Source organism: Micropterus dolomieu, linkage group LG16, assembly GCF_021292245.1.
Source record: "Micropterus dolomieu isolate WLL.071019.BEF.003 ecotype Adirondacks linkage group LG16, ASM2129224v1, whole genome shotgun sequence".
Taxonomy (NCBI): domain Eukaryota; kingdom Metazoa; phylum Chordata; class Actinopteri; order Centrarchiformes; family Centrarchidae; genus Micropterus; species Micropterus dolomieu.
This window is the reverse complement of record NC_060165.1, coordinates 5,438,162-5,454,927: the sequence shown is the minus strand read 5'-3', so window position 1 is coordinate 5,454,927 and position 16,766 is coordinate 5,438,162. Positions and strand designations below refer to the sequence as shown.

Genomic DNA, 16,766 nt, shown 5'->3' with positions numbered 1-16,766 from the left:
GTTTTTCCCTTTTCACACCATTCTTTGTAAACCCTAGAAATGGTTGTGCGTGAAAATCCCAGTAACTGAGCAGATTGTGAAATACTCAGACCGGCCCGTCTGGCACCAACAACCATGCCACGCTCAAAATTGCTTAAATCACCTTTCTTTCCCATTCTGACATTCAGTTTGGAGTTCAGGAGACTGTCTTGACCAGGACCACACCCCTAAATGCATTGAAGCAACTGCCATGTGATTGGTTTATTAGATAATTGCATTAATGAGAAATTGAACAGGTGTTCCTAATAATCCTTTAGGTGAGTGTATAAACTGTATTTATAGATGTTCCATAATGTGGCATGATGCAGGTTATAGATGTATCGGAAGGGTTACGGAATAGTTAGTAAGTAGCCTACTTACATGTCGCATTCAATAATTTAACGATACATGTCTGCATATATATATAAATGGAGAGAGAGAGAGAATCAAATCGTAAGGTTGGTCTCCTATGGAAGCCCATTTCTGCAAAGACAAAATATGATAATGATTAAAATATAAATAGTCTAGCAAAAAATAAATACGAATTAAGCAATAATAGATTAAAATGATTAAATAATTTATATGAAGTTACAACTCACAAAGTTGAAAATGAAGATAGTAAGTAAAGATTGTAACATAGCACATAAATTTTTTGTCTTAGTAATCTAACAATTTTGGCTTAGTAGGCCAATGTCATCATTTTGGCATACTGGTGGACTCTTAGTAAGCGGGCCTTTGAGCTAAGCTCCTCCTTATCATAAGTAATATGATCACTAAATTTATCACTGCCAATATAATCATTAAGTCAATATATAGGCGTCTTTCTGAGTTTTCAGACACATTATGAAGCAGTGAGGTTAATATTATGGAGGTTACTTGGACGGCCAGGCATCCTTTATTTTGGATGCCAGAAAACACACCCGGATAGGTGAGTCACCTGGACAGTTAGCAGACATGTCCAGCATCAGCAATCTAATGTTAGCTTACTACTAGCTTTGTGGCTAAGGGAGGTTACCTTGATTAGACTGGTGTTTGCTGAATATTTTGAAAAGATGCGTGGGGGTTTGCGTAGTTGCCACACCCATGGCTTTGCAATGACTGCAAACATGCTACGCTACGTTTGCTCAGGTCTGGCAAACCAATCATTGCTGTTTGGCATAAAACACATTGCTACTAGTTAGGGCTGGACCCGAAGATTTGTTTGTTGGATAGGTATTTAGATAGGTATTTCGGGATTCAAATTTCAAATTTGAATCTGTTTTTCAGTTCACATCAAAGGGAAAACTAAATACAGAAGACCTTATCAATGTGGGAGCACCTTTAATTGAGTGATGACCACGGCAGTTTGACAGGGGGTGTATTAATTTTACATTTGTGTTTTTTTATTACAAATCAAAAAAGACATATAGCCTACATTTAAATTTTACTGTAGGCTACAACAAACAAACAACAACATAATGAACACATTAAAATATTTCTATTAGCCTTATTGTAGAATAAGAAGATTTAGTAGTGGTAGTATGATAAAAGCTTTCCCCACCTGCTCAGCACAGCAGCTACCAACCTAGATCTGCATGCATCAAGACTTCCACCCTGCCTCGTTCTTCTCTGGCTCAATATCTCGTCCCTTCAACCCTGCAATGGCTAGAGCTCTTTTGTCTAACTCCTCGCCTGTCTTAGTCCTGCACTTGTGTTTACTAGCCTAGCCATAACAAAGTTTAAAAACAAAGTTTTGATCATAGTAACTTGTTGTTTTAGTGTCTGGCCTTTTCACATAAGTTGAAAAGTTGTGTTATTTAATTTAAGAATAAGAATAGTCAAAACACGTTTGTAGAATTCATAAACTGGTAAACAACAATCTGTACTGTTACTCCCACTGACTTCAAATTAAGTGGCATCTTCCTTAAAGGATAACTTTGGTATTTTTCAACCTGGACACTATTTCCACATGTTTTTGTGTCTGTGTGATTAATTAGGACAGCATTTTTTGAAACTGGTTCAGGATTAAGAGTGTGCTGCAAATAGCAGCAGCGAGTAAGGGCTGCAATGTAATCCTTGCAAAGTACGTCCACTAAAGTGCTTGTTTTTGCCACCGACAGACTTTGGGGGATATTTAATACATTTTCCTTAATCGCTGATTGGTCACATTAATGATCAATCAATGATTAATCGTAAAGACAGGCATATTAAACGCAGATAATTGAATGTCATAAAACTAATCTCCACCAAGCACTAACATAGTCTTATAAGAAAGACCCTAATAAACAACCTAACAAATGAACATAATTTCACTTGATATCGAACAAACACTCTTTAAAGTGTTTAAACTGGAATGAATGAATAAATGAATGAATAAATTGAATGAATTAGATTTTTAATTTTGCAGAAATGGGCTTCCAAGGAGGATGAAGTAGCCTAATTACAGGGGAAATGCCCTTTAAAACCGATACTGTACACTGCTTTGCTCTTATCTGAAATTGTTTTTCAGCTGCCATGACTGTAGTTATTGGATTTGAAGGCAGTGCCAATAAGATCGGCATAGGAATCATCAGGGATGGTGAAGTGCTTTCCAACCCTAGACGGACCTACATAACCCCACCTGGTCAAGGCAAGTCACGTGTCACCTTCACCTCACCGGTGGTGTCAAAGTTTAACAGTCTTGCATGCGAAGTTGACAACATGTTATTTATATCAGGGTTCATGCCGAGTGACACCGCCAGGCACCACCGTGCTGTCATACTGACCGTCCTGAAGGAGGCGCTGGAGCAAGCAGGGCTGAAGCCTGCGGACATCGACTGTGTGGCGTACACCAAAGGTAGATCCTGGGTGTCTGTCGTACAAGATTTGAATTTGCCAGATATTTGTCAGAACAAGGGATACATCTTATTGTTACGAGGATTAGGGCTACAAGTTTAGATACATTAGGATCCACACCTTGTTTTAATCAATATTAATAATCATTTTCACTATCTTGTTTTTCTTCTTCTCTTCCAGGTCCTGGTATGGGTGCCCCCTTGGTAACAGTGGCTCTGGTGGCTCGCACAGTCGCACAGCTTTGGGGGAAGCCGCTCCTCGGTGTCAACCACTGCATCGGACACATTGAGATGGGCCGACTCATCACAAAAGCCGACAACCCCACCGTGCTTTATGTTAGTGGAGGGAACACACAGGTTGGTTTCTGTATGTAGGCCCCATGCCTGAGGAAAAACTACAAGTCATGATCCTTAGTGTTTTAGAGTTTGGATGTTCCTTCGGCACAGAGCTTCAGCACTGTACTTCCCGATGATCAGCTGTGAATTAAGCAGTGTTGGCAGAGCTGTCACTTGTTATTTAGGTACAAACCTAAGTAGACTTGTGTCCATGTCTTCCTGCGCAGGTTATTGCATACTCGGAGCAGCGGTACAGAATATTTGGGGAGACCATTGACATCGCGGTTGGCAACTGTTTGGACAGATTCGCCAGAGTTATAAAGGTGTGTGCTATTATAGCCCTCATTATAGCAACTATTTGCCTTTTACTGTATGTGATAGATGCGTATTATAATACTTTGTGTGGAACTGTTTCTCCACTCAGATTTCCAATGACCCCAGTCCAGGCTACAACATAGAGCAGATGGCCAAAAAGTGAGTGGGAGCCACTAGGCAGTGTGCTGTGTTTGTTTTTACACTGCTAATGTTTTGACTTAACTTTGCTCCTTGTCCATGCTGTTAGAGGGAGTCAGTACGTGGAGCTGCCATATACAGTAAAAGGAATGGATGTCTCATTTTCTGGGATTCTGTCCTACATTGAGGTGAGTGGCTCGATTGTCTGTGGAACTTTATATCTACAATGAGTACAACATCTAAATAATGATTTAATCTTCTGTTTTCTTTTGACATGGTGTAGATCTTATTTAATAATTAGGCTGAAACTGATACTCAAGGCTACAGTTAGATATGTCTACTACTTCACCATTCCTTTGATTCATGATCCTAACAGTTCTTTTTCTCTTCCATAGGAAGTGTCTCATAAGATGCTGAGCTCTGGTCAGTGTTCAGCAGAGGACCTGTGCTTTTCCCTGCAGGTACTCAGAACTAACACTATTAGTTAGTGTGCCCTACAAAAAAAGTTCCATAGAACCATTTGTTAAAGCTACTTAAAGGCTTTTATTCCTGCTGAGATCAGTAAAAAGAAAATATTTTACTACTACTGTTTTAGGATAAAGCCTCATTCAAACTCAACAGAAGCACATCAATCCGCGTGGGGTTCGTTCTTTGGTTATTTTGTTTTGAAACCAAAACGGAAAAACAAAGCAGCTGCGTGTTGTTCTGTGACCGGTGTCATAGACAGTCAGTGGTCGTTCCTCCTGGCTGGATGAAGTTCGATGCTCCTGTTTCATGCATAGCCTAATCCATGTGCCTACTGCAGCTGAGGGCTCTCCGCAGCGCCGCGAAACTTTCTAAATTCTTCCATCTCGCAAAGAAAATAAAGGTCAGGTGGAAACAGTGTAGAGAGGCTGAACAAAAATTACCCGAACATTTTAATCCGTCTATGATTCGTTAATGTACAGCTTGCCGATTTAACTAATAACAGTTCATGTTTGCTGTGTACCATTGGATGTACTCACAACGATCACTGATTTAATTTGATACTGAAGAAATCTTAAAAACCGAAGGATTCTTAGGCAACTTGAGGCGTTTCTGTTCCTGTCCCAGTTGCTAGTGAGTTAATAACTGAACGGTGAGCCTCCCGTTTTTCTAACTAAAAACCCACCTATGTTGATATTGAAGCTCATCTTAATTCCATTTAATCAGGCACCGCCATTGCCCAAGTGTATCTGCTGCAGGTTTATTGTGTAAAGTGTAACACACAAAGCTACTCAAATCGGCACAATCAAAATCAGTATTTTTCCGTTTTATTTTGGGCGTGTCTGGGAAGCTTGTGTTTTGAGCTTTTGAGATATTAAGAGATCGTAATGATGATGGTACATTTTGTCAGTATTACCCACGACCAGCACTAACGCCTTCCTCCCTACAGGAGACCGTGTTCTCCATGCTGGTGGAGATCACTGAGAGGGCCATGGCTCACTGCGGCTCCCAAGAGGTCCTCATCGTCGGGGGTGTCGGCTGTAAGTAAAATGAAATGGATGCTTGTTGGTTGGGGTATTTTCATCATGCAGTGCTCAGATAGTTCCAGTAGCTGCAACGCTACAGTTAACAATGTCACAGTAACCTAAAATATCAGCAGCATATGTTTGAGGTTTTCTTTCTACAGCTGCCAATTTGCAAGTTCACAGAGTTCAACAGAGACAAGTGTACAACAGAGAGACACAATTTCACTACACTATTGTATTGTACACTATATATACACAGATATAGATATAGATATATATAGATAGATAGATAGATATCTGGCTGGGGGAAAATACCTTCTTGCACGAACACAAATATTGTCATTCCTGGATTTGATAACCGAGATGCTGTCATGTTTGCAGAGTAGCAACAGTACAATAGATTCCTCCTGTCTTTGCAAAGGGGAAAAGGTCCAAGAGTTTGTTATTCTCCAAATTGGGACAAAGATTGTTTTATGGAAAACCAGGCATCCCATAAAATGAAATGTGAATGTAAAGTGTTTCAATAATATACAGGTTAATACGGTCACATTTAAAATAAGCAAACTAATCCTTGTTAAAGCCTCCCTAAAGTTCCCTTTTGTTTATTCATCGGAAGATGTGTCCCATTTTGCACTCTTGTAGAGAACGTGACCTGTTGTTTCCTCTGCAGGTAACCTGCGTCTGCAGGAGATGATGGGGGTGATGTGTAAGGAGAGAGGAGCCAAGCTGTTTGCCACAGATGAACGGTAAGCCAGCCGGTCCGCACTCGCTTTCATTGACGTTACAATGACAAAGGAGTCCGCTTCAGATTTACATGAACGAGAGGTTGGAGGTTCCCTGAACTGAAACTTTAACAGCTCTCATCATGTTTTTTAACTAGCTCTACAGTCAGGGGTTTGAAATATAAACTCCACACCCACTAGAGTATCAGGTATCTGTAACACCCACTCCACCATCCAACAGAATTTCTGTGTGACGGTCTCGTGATGGTGTACAACAGGTGATGGTAACAAGCAGGTACACTGTGCATGCTTTTCCAGTCTAGTGAGTAAAAATCTGGGTGGAAACACTCCATTCTTGAAAAGAGAGAACGATGGTAAATGTTGGATTGTTTGAAGTTAAGGTAGCGATTGATCGTAATGTAGATTTAAGTACAGTGAAAACAATGGCATTCGTAAAACGGTTAGCAGTAATGTAACGTGTAAATAAGACTGAACACGCTAAAACACTGGAATAGTCCTTTAAATGTTAACACTCGGGGCAACACAAGATGCCTCAATAGCAAAATGCCCACATCAAACTAGCATCTTTTCTCTCCCTCACATGCCCTCACTGCAGAGTTGCTCAACCCAGGTTCCAGCTCCAGTCCACATAACAGTGTTCACTTTGTGCCACAGATTCTGCATAGACAACGGCGCAATGATTGCTCAAGCCGGCTGGGAGATGTTTAGGTCAGGTCAGGTGACGGAGCTGGAAGACTCGTGGATTACACAAAGGTAGACCTCCATTACTGGTTCTTCTGGTCTCTTTACATTCGCCTGGATCCAGCCTCTGCATTTTTATCCTTGTGGGAAATGTCACTTGTGATTTAATGATCTGTCGTATTGGCCCACAAAACTGGATCCAAGATGCTTGCAGTCATCATCCAGCATGTAGTATTTATTGAAACCAAATGAAAATATCTTCACCAATGGGCTCTTGGTATAGAGAAACATTGTGAATCCAGAATCTAAGTACTCCCGGAATGTCGGGAAAAGTAATCTTGCGTCCTTGCCCTCAGTCACCATTAACATTTCTCCTGTTGTAGGTACAGAACAGATGAGGTGGCGGTGACGTGGAGAGCCTGAGTGACGTTGTTGCAGCAGGTCTGTTATGACAGGTGGTACCAGAACTCCTGGCTTCTGCAGACACTTGAATTCTGGGAAAGTTAAGCATTTTGCTTAAGAGGCCCAGATTATGTTTTTTTTTTCCTCCAACATTTCATTAACATAATCCATTTGTCTGTACTTCTACATGTAAAGGCTTGAATACAGCTTTTCTCCATAAAACTATCTGGCTGTATTAATTTGGTGACAGTGATAAACAAGTTTACAGTGTGTTCAGTTAAACTGCTTTTTATCCGTTATCATGCACTTATGTTGAGGGGAACAGAAATGTGATTTTGAACTTTCAGCCTGTACAGTTGTAAATCTGAACTTTAAATAATAAAAGATGGAACTTATCAAGTTTATTCATTTTTATTAAGCAATACTGTTCACTTACATTCCTCCTTTCTCCAGTGTATTTTTTTTTTAAATTCAATAAATCTTTTCAAAAAAAACATACTGAACATGGTGAGATCCCTTATGGATTCATGAGTAGCATTCATCAGATTAGGGAACCAAATAAAAACAACAAAAAGGAACACAGCATTAAGATCTGACAGGGGTAAAGGGTGAACTCTACTGTGCCTTTGACTACACCCCTCTGTAAACTGAAGACACTGATACACAAGTCCTCTGCATACATTAACAATAAAACTCAAGCAGGTACAAGACAGAGATTCTGTTTGTAAATTGAGAAGGGGGAGGGAAAAAAAAAAAAAAAAATTCGCTCTGGTGAGGGTTTCTTGCACACAGGGATTGGTCACAATGGATTTTTTAACAAAGTGCTTGATTGACCACTCGCTTTACAGAGGACACAAAAAGTTTGATACAACTGCAGCTTGAGGGGGAAAATTAAATTACAGCTCCTCAGAGATTGTTTAAAAGAAAAAAAAACAAACAAAAAAAAAAGACCAGCTCTACACATACAAGCTAAAAATGGCATGAAAACAGGTCTGATTAATTAAGGCAGGCTTTCTGTAAGGCGTTAAAAAAGTCCATTGCTGTAAGATCTCAAGGGAGTTAGTCCAAAGTGTCTCAGTGTGGCTTTGCGTGAAGACATCATCCTGAGTGCAGCAAGTGTGTGAACAGGACTCAAAAATTTGTCCACATTTACGTGTTTCAATGTGCATGTAGGTGTGTGTTGTGTCTGGGTTTATATATGCTTTGGGTTTTCTCACACTGCTAGGCTGGGTGCTCCTGGGTGTCCTTGTACCAGACAACCTTTTTTGGAACTGCAAAACAAGAAAGAGAGAACTACATGTCAAAAGGGAGATGCTAGACTGCCACACTTTGAGTGCCTGCATGAACTTGGACTGCTGGTTGGCTGCATTTGACTTCTAGAATTAGATATGTTTTTTGTTTCACCGTGTTTTGCAAACAACCTAAAGTTAGCCTACGGACTCATCTACATAATGCAGGATGTAACTCAACCATCAAAGTGGTTTCCAAAATAGATGAGTGCAAAATATTGCCAGGACATGACAACGCTTGTGAGGAGCTGAAGCCAATTTCACAACATGACTGCATCAGAGGAAATTTGCTGTCTTGGCCATGTTTTTTTCTGAAAAGTGTGCGATACCACTGACTGGTTTACTCTGAGTCAACTTACCTTTTTTCTGTTTGTTACATATCCCGTTCCATTCTGAGAGGGAAAAAAAAAAAAAAGTCACCGTTAGAGGCAATGCACTGAAATGACAATTTACAACAAGACTGTGGCAGGGCGCTTCCTTCACAGCTCTCACCTCTACTGTGGTAGTTTAAAGCCTCCACTAGATGGCGGCAACTAAGCAGCAGCTTCCCGTTGCTCTCGTCAGTCTCTGGGCATGTGACGAAGGTAGCGACAGGAATAGGCGTTTCTTCAGGAGGCTGGACTGTGAGAACTGTCTCGAGCTGTAGGTCTGACTGCTCGGCGTCTGTGGGCTGAGGAGGGAGGGCGTTGGCAATGTGGCGAGTGCTGGCGCCCTCTGTGACCGGCCTCGCCTCGCTGATGAAGCTGAGGCCCCACTGGTTCTGTAGCAGCACGCCGATGGCGGGGCGGTCCTCCTCCAGCGCTCCACTTGCTGTTCCCTTAGCTGCCTTCACTTTGGAGGCGTAGCTGACGGCAGGCTGCAGCTTGGCGGGGCTGTCCTGCACTGGGAAGGCAGGTGGGGGCTTGAGCAGTGACAGACTGTCCTCCACCCACCTGTCCTTTTGGACAATCTTTTGAGGCCGCTCGCTAACCCGGCCGACCCCCTTTTGACTTTCCCTGCGGAGGCTGCGGCCTTTGTGCTGCTGGCCCTTGCGTTCTTTTTCCCTGCGGAAGCTGAAGGTGTGCGTGTGTCCGATCAGGTCGCCTTCGGGTGAAAGTCGTCGGCGCTGTTGGTCGCCACCTGAGATGCAGCCTCCACCCCCGCCTCCACCACAGTTGCCTGAGCCAGGAGACAAGCGCCGGTTGCGAATGTGTGGATCTGAGTTGGTAGCTGAAACAAGGACTGCTGGGTCGCACAGGGTATCTGACTCACATACAGTGTTGCTGACTTCCCATGTACCTGAAAGAGAGGTGTTGACATGTCAGTCAAATATCTGCTGTCACATACAGTTTAAATAGCAGAGGTGGGCTTTTGAATTCATACATCAGCAATCCGAGAACGTCGCCATTGTTTTTTTGGGGGCAATTTTTATATTTGGTTTGCAGCTTTACTGGTCTACCTCCTCCCAAAGATCGAGTGAGAGCCACTACTCAGAATCTCATTCAGCAAGCTAACCCAGTAGCACAAAGGCCAGCAACAGCAGAGAGAGAGCAAGGAAAACAGCCAGAATATTTTCAAATCTAAAATCAGTTTTATTTTGTTTTCCGAGTAGAAAATCTTAACATAATCACCCAACCCACCTGAATATACTCGAATCGATCTATCATGTCTGTGTGAAATAATCACTACTGGAGAACATAAACATTTGGACTAAGACCAAAAAAAAAATCTTATTCAATTGAAGAAAAAAAATAAAATGCATTCAACAAAATTCTTGTGTGAGTTTCTTTAGCAGACACTGCGCGTCCAAACAGGAGTTTCACCCTTCAAGATTCTACACATGGCATTGGTTAAAAGGATATTTGCCCTTGGCTGTTTCATAAAAAACAAACATCAGGGTTGGATGACACATTTCCACGAAATTTCATTATGCAAGTGGAGCTGAGGCAGAACAGTCTTAGGGAGAGTGTTTTGCGAAGAGAGTAGAAAAATTACAAATTGCTAAACCCAAATTGTCCAGTGGACTGTTTCAACACAGAATCAATTAGTTGATTAATCAATTAGTCAACAATTGATCAGCAAAACTTTGATCTACCATCCCATTAAAAGAAAAATGCCTAATAATCTCAAGGTCCCAGTTTTGAAATGTGACAATTTACTTCTTTCCCCTCATTTGTTGTTGTAAATGGAATACGTTTAGCTTTGTTGTCCTCAAACTCTCCCATGAATTTCTCACTATTTTCTTAAATGTATAGACCAAATGAGCTATCAAATAAAATCGGACGTATCATCATTAATGGAAATAGCTTAAAAGCTAAAAGTCGTTTACATGTGTAAGACAGTAACGTTATAATGTATAATCATTACAATACCTCATTTAGTCTTACAAAGCAATCACTAAAGTGTGGCCCATCACAGCTTTCAACACCCGTCACTGGTTTTGTATCAATGTTACACACATTAACGTTACACTCATTGTGAAAAAAGGATTGGTAAATAAGCGTTTACGGGAAGGTTAACGTGTTGTTTTCTGTCCACATGGAACCCGACAGACCGACTCAGATATTACTACTCGTAGATTTGAAAGGCTTATCAACTTCAAATGCTTCCTCGGTGGCAATAAGAGTGAAACTCCCAACAAGTGCTTTGTAGGGTTACAGAAAAGAAGGGGTGCGACACTCCATATAATTAAGAAATGAGTAAGTTATACCTGGCCTGAATAGCGTGCCCGCTGCTAAGCGCCACATTAAAAAGAAAAAAAAGAAAGAAAAAAAAAAAGAAAAGAAAACAAACGACGTAACGTCATTTACCAGGTCGAGCTCGTCCCAAACACATCTACAGAATTTTCGAGAAACTAGCTGACTGTATCGTTATATACTCTATAGTCTCTCGCTAAAAGACTAACTTGGCTGCTTTATTAGCATCTCTTCTGATATGACAACATGCTATGATGCGTGTATGCTGTTCTGGCAGCTACCAAAACAGCACAAGCTATGAGCCAGCGCCGGCGTTAGCAAACTTTAATTAGCAGCGTCATAGTGTGGCGAGTTAAACTCGACGGTTTAATGTACCTACGCGGTCAATCTAGTTTAACAATGTCAAAAACAACAGCTGTCGTCTAGAAGATGGCTTTATTTGACCACATTACGATGTGGACAGCTAGCTAGCATGATAGCTGAATTCAAAGTTTCGTAACCCCCATTCAAAGCGGCGAGCAGGCTGCTGTCGCTAACGCTAGCGCGGTTGCTAACACCGTCGGCAAGACTACGAAATGACACATCTGAAAGTGGGGAACTTCGGTCAGATATATCAGAAAGTAGTACAAACTTACCTGTTTTGATATGCATGTCTTTTTGTTCAATGTGTTGTGGAAAGTAAACCGTTTAGTAACTTTTGTTTACAGCGAAAAGATAACGACGGCTCGCTGGATGAGTCTTGTGTGGCCACCCGGAAGCGACACGAAAATGTGGGTGGGACAGGAAGTCCCCGCAGATAAGCGGTCCGGCCGGAAACTTGGAGGGAATTTTAATGTTCACTAATAATGGTTACCACGTGGTAACAGTGATCTGGCTGGGTGAAAGAGATGCTTTTCTTTATAAGGCAGGTGTAATATAAAGAGCTAATATTGTTTGAATTACTAACACCATATACAGCCACATGTTGTGTTGCTATTTGTGTAAAATGCTCTGAACGTCTATCGAGGCATTCAAAAGCAATGGCAAAATGGAGACAATTCAGACTTCAGATACCCTCATGCAGATGTCACATAATGTACAGTAAACAATGGCTGTTCTGTCACACAGATGAGAGGGACTGCAAATATGATTTAACAATAGCAAATGCAAGCAAATACAGTTGGAACTACATCTGGGGAAGTAAACTAAGCTCTACTAAAGTGAAATCGCTGCATTTTTTTTTTTACACAAATTCAAAAAGTTTCCCTGCCTGGGTGTAGGGAAACCAGGTAGCCATGAGATTAACATTAGAAAAGATGGTACTTAAAAAGGTTTTCTCCTGGACTTTTCATGACCCCAAATGATTTTTCTTCTTGAGAAATGACCCATTTGACCTCCTTTGGCCTCTACAAATTATTTCAAGGGAACATTTAGAAAATCGCTGGTGGAGCAGTTCACAACTTATTGACCCGTGCAATAATTTAATTCTCTAAAATATAAATATCCTGGAAATGATCATCAGCTAACTGCTCAGTGCTTCACTGTTTGTATTATTTCCTTTTTCCTCCGCTAAAAGGTAGTAGAAATGTTGCAATGCAAAACTAGTTCAGTCTAAATTACATTTTCATTAGCGAGACTGAACTTTAGATAGCCCAAACTTGCCCAACAACCGGTTTATAGGATTGACCCTACCCACAATCATTATATCATTTAATTGGATGACATAATAAGTTCAGAGCAGTCATCGTGGATATAGAACTTGAGACAACCTCAGTTAACAAGCTTTCATATTCCACTCAGTCTTGAGTGGATTACAAACGCCCTGCTCTTGTACGTCATTCCTTTCATTGTTTTTCTTGAATGTACCATCCTGTGACCTTTTAATCAGTTAAATAAACCTGTAATCAGTGGCTAGGAAGCAAGCAAAGCCTGGCCATCCAATCACACTGCTGTTTAACACCAGCATGATAAGTTACTTCCAACACTACACAGATGAGTGAACGAGCTATTAACAATCACAAGAAACATGTAATATAAAACTCACCTTGGATATTTGAGCAGTCCTCCTTTAGCGTCACATGTCGATCAGTGGTTTCTTCTTTAAAGTCTTTGGCCTTCTCTCCGTTTCCCACAGATCTTTGTGGCCCCTCTGCACCGTCAGTCAGCATCTTGTCCACCCACCTTCTCATAGCTTTGTTTCTGGCGGCCATTTGTATTTTGCTTTCCTCGCTCATATTTTCCTTCTCTAAACCAAAGACTGCTCTCTGTGCCTGGGCTTCGCTGCTCTCTGTGCCTGGGCTTCGCTGCTCTCTGTGCCTGGGCTTCGCTGCTCTCTGTGCCTGGGCTTCGCTGCTCTCACCACCTCCATGAATCTTCCTTTTCCTCAGTTCCCCTGCGGACAGTCCGGCCTATTTTCTGGTCCTGTTCCTCTTTGGACCTCCCATTGTCCTTTCTTCTCTACCCTGTCTTGCTCTCTGACTTTGCTTGGCTTTATCACTTGTCCCACACTCTCCTCTCATGCCACTATCATCCACATTCTCCACCTCCTCTCCTTTGACCATTTACCTTTTGATATGTCCTCCCCATGACTCTCAGTGTTATCCAATCATTTTAAGCACATATAGATTCTCAGTGGGGTATTTTGGGTAATTTAACCTCTTCGAGCCCCCGAAAATGACCCACTTTTTCCCCTTTTTTGTTGATTTGGTCATAACCCACAGATATATGCAACTGTTGATGATCTGACCTAGAGCACTTTGTTACTCTGGTTTTAGGAAATGGATGGCTGAGTAAAGATTATTATTATCCATGTGATTAACAGTTTCCACTACACACCTATCCCTTTTAAAAGAACCTCGAAGTTCTGGTCCTCTGGAGGCTGAATACACTTTATACAGAAGCCTCTGCTAAATGAATGAAGTCTGTCTGTCTCATATCTCGATCATATTTGTCAGCAAAGACCAAAAATGTTAACATTCCTGCGTTTACAAAATCTGACAAAGATGATTTTCATGAAAAAGAGCATCACCACAATAAAAGAAAAAAGAAACTATTAATCTGACTTTTTATTTTAATGTCAAAACAATAATCATCTTCTGATAAATAAAATAAAAATTCCTAACAGCTCAAAGACTGAATGATTCCACAACTATACCCTTCTCCATGTGTGTGCGTGTGTGTCTCTTCAGCCTCGTGGACGTAGAGAAACTCTTCTTACAGAGCAGACAGCTGTGCGGCTTCTCCCCGGTGTGTGTTCGAACGTGCATGTTGAGGTCGGAGGAGCACCTGAACCTCCTCTCGCAGTAGGAGCAGGGATACGGCTTTTCTCCTGTGTGGATCCGTTTGTGGAGGAGGAGCTCGCCAGAGGTGAGGAAGGTCTTCCCGCACTGGGAGCACTGGTGGGGCCGTTCCCCCGTGTGAGTCAGGTTGTGCCGGACGAGCGAGGTCGACTTGGCGAACCTCTTCCCGCAACGGGTGCATGCGAATGGACGCTCTCCTGTGTGTGTGTTGAGGTGTTCACTCTGAGCTCGCTTGGTTTTAAAGCTCTTCGGGCACTGTGGGCAACTGAACGGCCGGAGGTTACTGTGGCTGCGCTGATGCCTCACCAGCTCTCCGTGTGTGAGGAAGGTCTTCTCACAGGTGGTGCAGAGGTACGGCCTCTCGCCCGTGTGGATTCTTTCGTGGCGTGTGAGGCTGGCCAGCTGGGTGAAGCTCTTCTCACAGTAGGAGCACTGGAAAGGCCGCTGGCCGCTGTGAGTCAGCAGGTGTCTGTTAAGGATCTGGAGCTGAGTGAAGCTCTTTCCACAATCTGTGCAGGGGTACGGACGCTCCCTGTTGTGGATCTGCTGGTGCTTATTCAGAAGCCACACATGCGTGAAGCTTTTCCCACACTCGCATGCGAATGGCCGCTCGCCGGTGTGTTTCATCTGGTGTCTCTTGAGGTCCGACGCTCGGCTATATATCTTCTCACACAGGGAGCATTTGTACTGACGCCTCACCACGTGCCTCTGCCTGTGCCGCAGCCTCTCCAGGATGCTACTGAAGCTCTCGCCGCATTTCTGGCATTTGTAGTGGCCGTCCCCTTTCTCTGACGTCTCCTCTGCTACTACCACCTCTGTCGTTAGGTCGAGGGGAGGGTTGCAAGTCTGGCCGCAGGCGGTTCGTTCGAAATGCAGCTTGAGCAACCCCATCTGGGTGAACCGCTTGCCACACTGGGAGCAGAGGAAGGGTCGTTCTCCGGTGTGAATGCGCTGATGTCTGGTCAGGTCCCAAGAGTTCTTGAAGCCCTTCTTGCATTGCTCGCAGGCGTACGGGCGCTCACCCGTGTGCGTCCGCTGGTGACGGGTCACGTCTGAGGCGCGTGTGAAAGTTTTGCCGCACTCCTGGCACATGTGAGGGTCAGGCCTGTCGTGGATGGGGAAAGGCTTCGGGAACTCAGCTCGCTGGGCCTTCTTCTTGGGGGCCTCGACTGTTTCTGCGGCCCTCTGGAGTTTGCTGTACTGCTCAGGGTGACTGTGCTCAATGTGCTGCAGCAGGTAGGACTCCTGCATGTGGAAGAATGGACACTCGGAGCAGGCAAAGACCTGGGTGGACATCTCCACAGTGGTACCTGTGCAAAACAAAGAACTGTTGGTGGCACAAGAGATTTAAGTCCCTTTCACCTGAAACATTGCTGGGTTCAGATACCCAGATGAGGCTGTGGTTTCTGGCCTTCAAATCAAAGTCTCCCATGGGCCTTCTTCTCCCATATGACCATGATAAGTTGGCGACATTGCAAAACTTGTGTTTACAATGGTTATTTTCCTAGAGAACGCCTTAACTGTCGTGTTTCAGCTGGCAACAGCAACAAAAACGCTGCATCTCAGCTAACCCCTAGTGGACAGCAGTGGCCTGTACTACGAAGCGAGGTAACTTTCCAGGTATCTTCAGGAGTAAGTTTGTGACGTCGGGTGTAACTTCCCCGATTAACCTGTACTACGAAAGGTGGATAGGTGTTAACCAAGGTCTGTTGCCATGGCAATTTACGCTGCATCTCTAAACTGCTCCGAGCAGGTTATCTTTAACTCAAGGTTACTCTATGTATGCGGACTACACACCACACCTGTACTCAGTGTTAATGATGTAGGCTATTAATCCACACCACTTGATAAAATATTTTAAAATTTCCTCCTGATTCGTTCCACTGCGGTTGCAGCTAAAATGACGTTATTCTTAACACAACAGTATTACGTTCATACAGCGAGCCCTGCAGCCTCTGTGATTTTAGGGAGGAGATCTTAATTAAATAACGGGACAGTTTCTGAGATGTAGCTGATCTGTAGGCTATAATTTAATTATCCTAACTGTTTTCACATATTTACAATGACTATTTTACACGTCCAAAAAATACGGAGCCAGGGTGGGGGTTAATAGCGGAGAAAAAAAAAAAAAAATCTCCAAAAAAGGGATAAATCTACAAGAACAAAAATCGCAATTTCCTGAAATTAAAGTCACAAAAAATTCAAATCACCCTGGTGTTTCCTTCTGAATAGCCTACACCCAATTCACGGCAAAGTCTCTAAGGTGCATGATAATATAGTGTTGTGGGCTAAACTCCCTGCTGAATCTGACGGCCGACCACGCTCCTTTTATGCGAACGCGCACCTATTCAAGTTCACACCCACTCAACTAACCGACATCTTATTCACCGTCGTAGTAACGTTTAACACCAGTGTAGCCGGTCAGAGTTTGTCAGACCTGAGTTTGCTTGATACCCCTGAGTTAACTCTGAGTAGGTTGAACTCCCTTCGTAGTACAGGCCACAGGTCAGACAGTCTGGTTACGCTGCTAAGCTCAATCATCATCTACCAATTTAGTTGTTTTCACTTATGTATTTTTCTTTCTGTTG

The 16,766-nt window shown here is 42.8% G+C and overlaps 3 protein-coding genes across 7 annotated transcripts in view; 1 reads left to right on the top strand and 2 right to left on the bottom strand.

The window, feature by feature from the left end:
* Positions 1 to 7,331, top strand: part of LOC123984802 (O-sialoglycoprotein endopeptidase) — an 11,493-nt gene extending 4,162 nt beyond the window's left edge. For both annotated transcript variants that reach the window (XM_046071949.1, XM_046071951.1), the window contains exons 2-12: positions 2,507 to 2,626; positions 2,714 to 2,833; positions 3,013 to 3,188; positions 3,395 to 3,490; positions 3,592 to 3,641; positions 3,730 to 3,808; positions 4,016 to 4,081; positions 5,035 to 5,125; positions 5,781 to 5,856; positions 6,508 to 6,606; positions 6,918 to 7,331. In XM_046071949.1, coding sequence (XP_045927905.1) covers positions 2,512 to 2,626; positions 2,714 to 2,833; positions 3,013 to 3,188; positions 3,395 to 3,490; positions 3,592 to 3,641; positions 3,730 to 3,808; positions 4,016 to 4,081; positions 5,035 to 5,125; positions 5,781 to 5,856; positions 6,508 to 6,606; positions 6,918 to 6,957 — 1,008 coding nt within the window. In that variant the 5' untranslated portion in view covers positions 2,507 to 2,511 and the 3' untranslated portion in view covers positions 6,958 to 7,331. The remainder of the gene's footprint in view (positions 1 to 2,506; positions 2,627 to 2,713; positions 2,834 to 3,012; positions 3,189 to 3,394; positions 3,491 to 3,591; positions 3,642 to 3,729; positions 3,809 to 4,015; positions 4,082 to 5,034; positions 5,126 to 5,780; positions 5,857 to 6,507; positions 6,607 to 6,917) is intronic.
* si:ch211-214j24.10 (uncharacterized protein LOC558894 homolog) lies at positions 7,332 to 13,129 on the bottom strand. Of its 2 annotated transcripts, none has more exons than XM_046071947.1 (4): positions 12,924 to 13,129; positions 8,718 to 9,503; positions 8,585 to 8,617; positions 7,332 to 8,207 (listed from the first exon to the last, which is right to left on the bottom strand). In XM_046071947.1, the coding sequence occupies exons 1-4, from the start codon at positions 13,111 to 13,113 to the stop codon at positions 8,158 to 8,160; spliced, it is 1,059 nt and encodes a 352-aa protein (XP_045927903.1). In that variant the 5' UTR covers positions 13,114 to 13,129; the 3' UTR covers positions 7,332 to 8,157. The 2 variants fall into 2 exon arrangements, with proteins under 2 accessions (XP_045927903.1, XP_045927904.1); XM_046071948.1 differs by lacking the exon at positions 12,924 to 13,129 and adding an exon at positions 11,536 to 11,691.
* Positions 13,130 to 13,931: 802 nt separating this feature from the next.
* LOC123984797 (zinc finger protein 2 homolog) overlaps positions 13,932 to 16,766 on the bottom strand; it is a 9,047-nt gene continuing 6,212 nt past the window's right edge. For all 3 annotated transcript variants that reach the window (XM_046071937.1, XM_046071939.1, XM_046071938.1), the window contains exon 7: positions 13,932 to 15,488. In XM_046071937.1, coding sequence (XP_045927893.1) covers positions 14,005 to 15,488 — 1,484 coding nt within the window. In that variant the 3' untranslated portion in view covers positions 13,932 to 14,004. The remainder of the gene's footprint in view (positions 15,489 to 16,766) is intronic.

Coding starts and splice junctions, on each gene's coding strand:
- si:ch211-214j24.10 (XM_046071947.1), bottom strand. CDS start 13,113: ATGAGCGAGGAAAGCAAAATACAAATGGCCGCCAGAAACAAAGCTATG. Junction 9,504..12,923: donor GGACTGCTCAAATATCCAAG/GTGAGTTTTATA, acceptor CCTCTCTTTCAG/GTACATGGGAAGTCAGCAAC. Junction 8,208..8,584: donor ATGTAACAAACAGAAAAAAG/GTAAGTTGACTC, acceptor CTTGTTTTGCAG/TTCCAAAAAAGGTTGTCTGG.